The sequence below is a fragment of the Phalaenopsis equestris genome, unplaced genomic scaffold (assembly GCF_001263595.1).
Source record: "Phalaenopsis equestris unplaced genomic scaffold, ASM126359v1 Scaffold235745, whole genome shotgun sequence".
NCBI lineage: Eukaryota > Viridiplantae > Streptophyta > Magnoliopsida > Asparagales > Orchidaceae > Phalaenopsis > Phalaenopsis equestris.
The window spans coordinates 41,971-52,047 of NW_018253604.1; the positions used below are offsets into that span (position 1 = coordinate 41,971).

At 34.6% G+C, this 10,077-nt stretch overlaps 1 protein-coding gene across 1 annotated transcript in view; it reads left to right on the plus strand.

Annotated features, from left to right (window-relative positions):
• The window catches only part of LOC110039194, a 39,268-nt gene that overhangs the window by 13,281 nt on the left and 15,910 nt on the right, over nucleotides 1-10,077 (plus strand). Inside the window, exons 2-4 of the mRNA XM_020744181.1 lie at nucleotides 1,128-1,833; nucleotides 3,039-3,164; nucleotides 3,248-3,539. Coding sequence (XP_020599840.1) covers nucleotides 1,253-1,833; nucleotides 3,039-3,164; nucleotides 3,248-3,539 — 999 coding nt within the window. The 5' untranslated portion in view covers nucleotides 1,128-1,252. The remainder of the gene's footprint in view (nucleotides 1-1,127; nucleotides 1,834-3,038; nucleotides 3,165-3,247; nucleotides 3,540-10,077) is intronic.

The following is a 10,077-nucleotide window of genomic DNA, read 5'->3' on the forward strand; positions in this document are numbered from 1 at the left end:
TATATATATATATATACACACACACGGTGCTTTTTTAGAACAAAATGCAAAGGAATCATGAACATGTTAATTCTGTCAGTGATACCCAAGAAGTAACTTTAGATTTTGCAACTTTTTTGGAACCTGCAGTTACGAATGTTAACCATAAAGATGAGCTGCCTGCTGTCCTCATTCCTAACAGTGGAAACATTTCTACACAGCCTGAACCTGTTCCCAGTTAACTTGATGACAATTCACCTCTAAACAAGCCTACTGATCAGGAACAACAAGTGGAAGATGAATGACGGATTCAACAATACAAGAGGAAGAAAAAAGAAATGCCTCACCTCTAGAATCTCCAGGATGACAGTTTGATTGTCTCGGGTGGAAACCCCCTTCATAGTCTGCTGTCGGACTCCATTCCTAGAACCCCTCCCCTTCCCATTATGATTGACCTCCTCTACTCTTGCTCGGCGTGCTTCTACGATTTCATGAAATCTAATTGGATTTTTGGGGTGTACTTGTACATTTTAACCTTTTTTGACTCTTGTATGCCTCACTAAAACGTTTGTACTGACTTTCCATCAATTAAATATTTATTTTGGCTTTCAGATAACTGAAAATTATTTTTTTAAATATAAAATTATTTAGCAATTTTTAATTTATATGTTTTGAGTTTAGTTCATTAAAAAATTATTTTATGCTCATAATATATGTATATATGATAAACGTGTCATGAGCACTAAAGTTGTTTAGATTGTTTCTTGGCTTGCATATTAATGTAAAAGAAACTTTTATGCATCATATTGAGTGTTATGTTTTGAAAACATTGTAAATATTAGCACTATGTGTACCACTGATCTCTTATGTAGCTTTTAGTTTTCTGCTGTTTCACTACGTTTCCAGTTGGAGCTTATAATTGTAATTCACTTGCATATGTAAAGTCTTTACATGGTTTTGTCCGTTTCTTTGTTAATAAGTTAATATTTTAACTTTTCAGATCGGATCTCATTTTAAATGTCTTCTTGTTGTTATAAAGAAGATGTGCTTTTTTGTTTATGGTGTTTGCTTGAAAGTTATTTATTTTTGTTTTATTGATTTCTCCTGAATTTTTGTTTTCTTATGTTTCCATTTTGGTGTTTGAATAGAAGATATTCTTATATGTGTATCCATCTGGGCGGTGCTACTTTGTAACTCCAACATATTTCAAACTTGGTGAACTTTGAAGGCCGTTTTCTTTCATTAGAAGCAACCAGATTAAAACCCTATTTTGATGGAGCATTCAGTTGATATTAATGGTCATGATTATACCATAAATATTACTAGAGGTGATTCTTATGCCACTTTCATCTCTGATGATTTAACCTATAATGGCTCGAATGAATTACATAGTGAAGTGAGGGCATCAAGAGACGTCGAAGGTTCTGTCTCTCGATCACCTTCACCAATCACTGCCTCTAGTTTTAGAAATGCTTTTCTTACTGGAAGACGAGACAGTCGTGGCCGTCGTCAAAGAAGTCTTCTCAACTCTGGTTTGTGGATCTCAATTGAGCTGATTGTCAACGTGTGCCAAATTTTGGCAGCTATCATTGTTATATCCTTGTCACAGAATGAGCATCCACGCGTACCATTATTTGCTTGGGTTATTGGTTATGCATTTGGTTGTGCTGCTACACTTCCACATCTTTATTGGCGCTATAGCAACTTCAATAGTCAAGGATTTGACCAAACATCATCACAATCACAGCCGTCTTCATTCCAGAATATATATTCTGAATCTCCTTCAAACACTGTAGTTTCTTTTACACAGAATACGGAAGGAAGTGGAACCCCTGGTACTGCTGTATTCTCAAGGTTGGATCAATATTTTATAGGTTCTACTTCATGGTATTTTCAGCTACTAAATTTTATGATATTATGAGTTTGGTGATGCTTAGCATAGCATGGTATGATGCTGTTGGACTTGCCACTTGGCCTTAATTAAGCTCCTTGGGTCTGGTCTAGGACTTGAAAACAAACACCCTATTATAATCGCAATTTTTGGTACTTCAAGCCAATTGCATGAAACTTTTTTGAAGTACCGGATCTAGGAAAGAGGGTAAATTAGGTCAATTCAATTAAGTATGAAATGTACTAATCAAGCAAATTATGTATTGTATATCATAGAAACTTCTATTATTTTATATCATATCTAACTATAATTTATGTCATTTGCTAACTTCTAGATTGTAGAATTCCTGCACCTTTCTTTAGCATCATAAAATTCAAGTATTTGCAAACCTAGAATGATCCAACTTATACCTTCTTAACAATGGATGGAGTGTCAATTTGTTTACTAAATGGTCCGGAGGCTTTCATTTTTATTTTAATTTTCTTACTTTTTTGGATGAATTTTGTATATTCTTTCTAACTGCAATTTACATGCACAATATCCATGACTCTTTTTAATTTTCTTATAGATGTGCCTATTGCATGAAGCTCCCGTCAATGTTAGATCTAGGTGGTTGATGTATGTAGACTTGAAGCTGTGTTTAAGGTGGGCTATTTTTTATTATGTTAATGCAAATCATATCAGTTTAAAAATCTAATACATGTGGTTCTTAATGCACAGTTTTCAACTTGAGAAATGTTATTCTTCATTCCTCATCTATAGAGTAGAAATTTACTGGAAACTTTATTGTGTGAAAAGAAGAAAGCATATGTCGTAACTCGTATATCTGCATCATATTATAATAATTTTTTAGGTTTGTAGTGGATTTGGCCTTATCACTGTTAGTTATCTACCTCTAGCCGGGGACAAATGTGATTAGAGTTACTGTTACAATACTGTACAACATAATGCATAGATCATGACCTTAAATAGCTTGGTTATTTTCTTAATCACCTTAACTGACAAAATCTCTTTTATCTTTGAAAATGTTTTAGATGAAAGTAAAGGTATAGATCCTGTCTCACATTCTGATCCACGGCTTGATTTGTTTGCCATCTTGGTTAAATTTGAAAGCTCCGCATAAAATATTGAAATAACCTTTTGTTTCATGATATCATATGCCTGACAGGCTGAATGCTTTGGTTGATCGTTTTAAAATGGCATTGAATTGTTTCTTTGCCATTTGGTTTGTTCTCGGTAATGTATGGATTTTTGGTGGACACTCCTCTGCTGCAGGTGCGCCAAACTTGTACAGGTATATTTATTCTGAAAGTTTACTATGTCTACTAAAATTTTCCTTTTGCTACACTAGCATTATTAAATCGTTTTGATCTCCAGGTTATGTATAGCTTTTCTGGCATTCAGTTGCATTGGGTATGCCATGCCATTTATCCTGTGCGCAACAATTTGCTGCTGTTTCCCTTGTATAATTTCTTTCTTGGGCTTTAGAGGGGACCTAACACATACCAGAGGAGCTACATTAGCATCGATTAAGGCTTTTCGTTCTTACAAATTCATTTCAAAAAGAAATCTTAATCAAGAATTAAGTCAAATCATCTCTAAAACGCATGATGGTGGGATATTGGCTGTTGGTACAGACAAGGAGCGATTAATTTCTTTTGATGATGCTGTGAGTTTTTTACTTATCGGCTCAAATATCATATTGCATCCTTCACCTCAATGTTAAAATAAGTCAAGTTGTTTATTAATTGGGCATGCTTATATTTCAAAAATACTGAAATGCTTGCGTCTATTATATAAGATTATCTTGTTGGCAGTATGTGCTGAGAATTTTATGATCCCGAAATGTTGCATGCTGCGAAAGTTTTCGTGCTTAAACTTCTTTACTATTTACATCTATAATATTGTGGCTAAAAAATCCACTCCCTTCCTAATGCAAGATCACCTTAATATATGATAGTTATATGACAGTCTCAATGAAGGTTGACTTTATCTAACTGAACAGAATGACTCAATTACATCATGCTTGGCTCACGACAATTAGGCATAACCTTTTGATTCGGCTAGATAAAGCTTGCACAGTTTAATGGATTAGTCCATTTTAAATTTTGATGATCATATATTTGTGAGGCACATTGACCTCATCAGCATCTACGTTACATGGCATCTTGGTAATCGTTTGAATGCAAATTATAGCCATTTGATTCTTATTTGATGGTTGGATTGATGCTACCTGTGTAGATTTAGCTAACCTACTAAAAGTGATCTATTAATTACTTTTAGAATTATTTAACTAACTATAATATCTATTTAGAAAAAAAAATTAATTAAATCTCATTAATTTTAGAAAATCCTAATTTGCTTCTTTTTAATAAAATAATATTCTCTTTGTTTAAATGTAATTTCTACAATTAGAACAATAGTGTTATTATATGTTAACTAATTGTGAAAATGGATGATACCAGTGAGAAATATTTTGGTAATGAAGACTTAATTTGAAGAAAAATTGAAGAGCCATTAGGAAAAGTTAATTGAAGGTAGGATGTGTTAATTAGTAGGTTACAAATAATAGAAGCTTCATCCACAATGAGGGTTTTCATCTAAATTTCGATCTACTTTTCTTATTATTCAAGAAAAAGACAATGAGATTGACTCACAAGTTGAGAAAGAAAAATTTGAAGATGAAATTCTACTTGATAAAGAAATAGATTATGTGACTAATAGAGGAAATAATGACTAATAAATTTTGTTTAACTTGCTTTGTGAAATTTTAGAATTTATGAATTTAGGATTAACTTTTGCTCTGAATTAAATATATTTTATTTAAACTTGAAGTTAATATTTACATTAACTTTTTATTATTTTTTACGTAATAAAAGTTTTTGTTAGAAATTTTAATTTTCAACTTCAACTTTGAATTTTTCCTTCAAATAAACATGTATATCATAATTTTTTTCATTTTTATATGAAATTTTAAGTCATTTATTACATAAATCAAGCTTTGTATGTGTTACTAAATGTATCATTATATTTATTAAAAATTATTATTTGATGTGATTTTTATTGATGATATACAAGTTATAAGCATTCTAGTTGATATAAGTATTGCTTCTTTCTGTGCTTTGCGTATTGAAATTAAAAGGAATCCTTATACATTATATTACATTTTGCTCCTCAAAAATATTGTCCTTATCCAACTTATGATAATGAGCATAAGCAATACTTTTTAATTAAAATTTTTTTTCTTAATTGTCATGCGCAAGGCATAACTAACAATAGGAGTTTGCTCATATAGCAAGTTTAAATTCTTATTTCTTACATAAGAATTCTCTGCGACACGTCTATCCAATTTGCCTTCAAGGATTCTCCAATTGAAAGAATAATGTCTTATCTTTCAAGATTGTGTTTTCCCTTTCACCCATCATGGTGAGCCTTTCTAAGCCCGTGCTTATTTTATTTGTATCAGTAGGAATGTCAAGCCACTTTGAGCCGACCTTGCCTTAGAATCATACACTCTATTTCTTAATGATTTAGTTATGTCTTAAGAAAAGCGATTCAATCTCCTTTTATTACTATACTTTACAAATACATGTGTAAAGGCAAAGGAAAAATAAACATTTATGAATGATATGCCAAATCATTATAGCATGGATAGCAACAGGGATTACCTAGAAAAACACTAAACATGCAATAACTTAGTTGGCATATAGAAGAAAGACTAGGGATAAGAAATTAACTCGTTAACTACATAAAACTATATGATTATTTTTTCCTCAGGCAAGTTGAAATTCGTACTATGGAAAATTCACTTGGATTGCCCTAAACACTATCTACTTTTGTCTGAGCTTAAGCTCCAAATAATTTTGGGTCAGAATGGTATTTATGATTAAATTGTTATGGTTTTAAAATTTAATTAATGTTGCGAAGGTTTACTAAAGGTTGGCCAAATGATTTGTAGAATTTGGAATGCCTTTATAGATTGAGCTGACAATTGACACTAGAAGATTTCTAAAATTGTAGAGCTAATCACCGAACTCGAGGACATGTATATTTGTAAGTGGAGTTGAAAGCTGTCCAACTAAGTTAAACATGTGATTAAATGACAGTTGGAGTCCAACTCTTTCGAGCATTTGATTCTAACCGAAATATATTTACTTTTCTAGAAAATTGTAAATGCCACTCTTTAAGTTGATTCTATCGTGCAAGGCCTTGAAGATAAACAAATACTTTGTTTAAATTGGAGGAAAGTATAATCGAATTAGCATTAGTTCAAACACTAAGAATTGCTCGAAAGTTAAAGAAAGAGGAAATTTACTTATCATGGCCAAGTTCGTAATATTTAAAAAAAGAACGAAGAAAAAGCAAAAGAGTAAAAAGTGACCTCGTTATTCGTCTACCTCATCATATGAGACATGATGTCTTTTTGGCTTAGCACCCTTGATGAAGTTTAAAATTTGTTAGAAGCCCTTATGAAGAGGGTCAGGAAGAGATGATGGTTTCCTTTAGATTAAATTATATGTGCAGTTAAGGAAATGGTGAATAGGCTGAAAATCAATCAAACGTGAGAGCCATTAGGTTCACTTTAAAAGTTGGAGTGGGAGAATGAGACAATGCTAGTTCTTTTGATAACTTGGAAATATTAGGGTAATAGGTCTAGATATATATGGGAAATTTTCAAGATTTTGAAAAATGTTTAAATATTTTATATTTGTTTTAATTTTATTAAAGATTATTTCTTATGAAGCCTTAATCTGACCAACAGTGGTAGACTTATGTTTAGAGCATTAGCAAAGTATTTTGGGTGGGGAAAATGGCTAAAAGCACTTATAGATTGTTGAGTAGTTTTTATAGTTTGAATATAGTGTTGTTCACAAATTGTCAAAGGGTTAAGTGTTGCATATGGCTCTTGCTTACAAATTTTCAAGGGTTTAGTGTTCAAAATAGCTCATAAAATAATAGCAAGTCTTAGTAAAGAAAGCCCTTACCCAATAGCTTGAACACTATTTTCTTATTGTCTTGCTTTGTTTGTATTACGAGGTTTCTTTTGATTGCATTATTTATTAATACTTGATCTCAATGAATCATGCAGCGTTTATATACAATGACTAAGTGATGACAAAAAATTGGGAATATTTAATTAAGGATCACGCTTAGTAGCTTCTATTTAGGTCTCACTTGTATGAACTCATTGACATTCAATGAAGTGGCACTCGAAGCCGTCAATGAAAATGAAACATCATTAGTTGTTCAAATAGTAGGCTCTACCATATTATCACCATTTACATTATGTAGTGTGGATGGGGATGGGAAGTCTTAGCTAACACATTTAATTCTAATTAAAATGTAGAAGGGAGACAAAACAAATGAGCTTCTATTAACCATCTTAATCATAATTTGAGAGCAATAAATAGTCCTTGTCTCCTTGCTCATATCCGATTGGGTGGTCCGATAAACAAGTATATTTGGAAGAACCGATCTCAAAACAAAATTTATGGCATACTTGATCTCTCTTTGTGACAACGAAGGAGGTAAATTTATAATTAGGACATTTGATAACTCACTCAACATGAGTTTTCTTATGTTTTTTATCAACTCTTTGGACTCTGTATCATCTAGAACAAACAATGCTAGTATTATTGGTGCTTCTCTTATAGGATCAATTAGAAGAATTTGTCAGATCACTAATATCTCTATATCGTCGGCTGAAGTTTTTTACTCATCTCTGACACCCTCATTTTCTCCTATGTCATTGTTTATTTTTCTAGTTTTTCCCTTCCAAGTGAAAGAGATCACGTGTTTGTTTGGGCAATCGAAAGCAATGTGCTCAAACTAGTGGCCTTTGAAGCACTTCCTGGTTAAGATAACTTTGGGAATACTGGTGATCTTTTTTACTAGTGGTCTTTTTTATTTTCTCTACTTTGGATTGGTTTTTCATTGGGCTAGTCGGTTGGGTTCTCCATAAGTTGTACTTGTGTTGTTCGATCCTAATATTATTTTGTTATCTCTCCATAATTAGTACCATGATATGGGCATCCTGTAATGTTTAGGACGATAACCCTATCGTGTTGCTAATGGACAGTCTCAATCCCCTCAGATATCAGGTTGTGGTGTTTTCCTCTGTTGACATCAATTTTTGGATATCATAGGTGTAGGGTGTCCACATGTGATCGACGAAAATTAGTTATCGCGTCATGCACAAATTTGGCTCAAATTAACCTGAGCACCTGCGAGCTTGTTCATATGGCCCCAAACGACAAAATGGACAACACGAGTGAGTTTGGAACGTCGATTCCACTTGGAAAAGGCACTTGTTGCACCACGATTTCACGTACGGGCTTAAAATATGCATATTATTATTATTTTGACACGATAGTCGAAAAAGTGGTCCGAACGACCCCGGACGACTAAACGGACCACACCGGTGCGTCCAGAACATCAATTTTACTTAAGGGACTCATTCATTTTATCGCGATGACGTGTTCGGCGAAAATGCACGGAGAGAGGTTAATTGAATAATAATAATTATTATTATAGACAGTCGTAACTCTCTAAAAGAGGGAAATGAAAATTTCCCTCTCTTATCCTCCCTCTCCTCTATTCTCTCCCTCTCCAAAAAAAAAAAAAAAAAAATAAGAAAGATGAAAAGAAAAAAAAAAAAAAAAAAAAAAAAGAAAAAAAAAAAAAAGCCTTCTCCTCTGTCACCGATCCTTCTCCATCTTCTGCCGCTCCTTCTTCTTCTTCTTCTTCTATTTCTTCTTCTCCTATTTCTTCTTCTTCTTCTTCTCTTAATTTTTTTTTCCTTTTTTTTCTTCTTATTCTTTTCTTTTGCTCTTCTTCTTTTTCTTCCATTTCTTCTTCTTCTCCTAATATTTCTTCTTCTTCTTCTTCTTTTTCTCCTATTTCTTCTTCTTCTTCTTCTCTCCTAATTTTTTTTCTTCTTCTACTTTTATTTCCTCTTCTTCTTTTTCTTCCATTTCTTCTTCTCCTAATTTTTCTTATTTTTCTTCTTTCTTCTTCCTCTTCTTCTTTTTCTCAGCCAACCCCGCCAACCTTGTCATTTTACCTTTCCGGCGGCCGGATACTTCGCCTGAGCACTTCGACGTTGCCGGACAGCGAGTGTTGCCGCTGTTCGAAGATGCGCGTGCGTCTTTTACCTCGTGGGTTCCCCTCCTTCGCCGTCATCGAACAACCTCCCCTGCGAAGGTATATTTTGATTATATTTTTTTTTATATGCCAAAAGTATTATTTTTTGGGTTGCATTGCTACCTCACTGCTTCCTATCTCCTATTCTCCTTGTTGCATGATTCATTGTGGGATGCACTGGAGCACGGACTGGATGTCGACGGCTTGGAGCAAGTAAAGAGAACGCGCCTGCAACCTTCACGCTGGTGAGATCCCCTAAACTCTTAGCTAGCCCTAGGTTTAGTGGTGTCTAACCGTGTGGGTTTGATCGCCCATACGGGGTGCGTGCGTCAGCATGGGTTGGCGCGTCAACGCACCTATGTGATTGATCGTCGATTTTCTAGAGCTAGCCTTTAGGTTAGGACTTCCTGTCCGTAACCAAATGCCCTCCGTAGAGCCAAGTGTCTCCCATTTGTTGCGAGCCTTAGCACAAGTCCCGATGGGTTGGAGTCCCTCACTCCCCTTGCTTTGGTTTTTCCCAGCTTTACTTGGAGAAGTTGGCAGGCCGGACTTGGCAAAGCGAGAGAAGCTTTGTAGCTGGCTCGCTTTGCAATGTCTGGAGGAGTTCGCGAAATGGAAAAAGCTTTGTAGCTAGCACATTTCGCAACGCCGTGGAGAGTTTCCCCCTCGGAGATCCGGGGAGAAACTCCCCACATTCCCTCACCAAAACAAGAGGCGGCGATGCCGCATTTCCAAGGGTCTAAACCTTAGATTTTCTAGGTGAGGTCGTTAGTACGAGCGTGGCTCTCTATCATGTGTTGTCATTTGCACCTCATTGTTTACATATGTGTGTCTTCCATTGTTACATATTGTGTGTCATATATCACACTTGCACTTGAACCTTGAACCTTGCACCTTGCACTTGCACTTGCACTTGCACTTGCATCTTATATGTTGCACTTTCACTTGCACGTTGCACCTTGCACTTGCACGTTGCACTTGCACTTGCACGTTGCACTTGCACTTACATCTTATATCTTGCACTTGCACCTGCACCGACACCACTTGTGCCTCGATCGGTTATC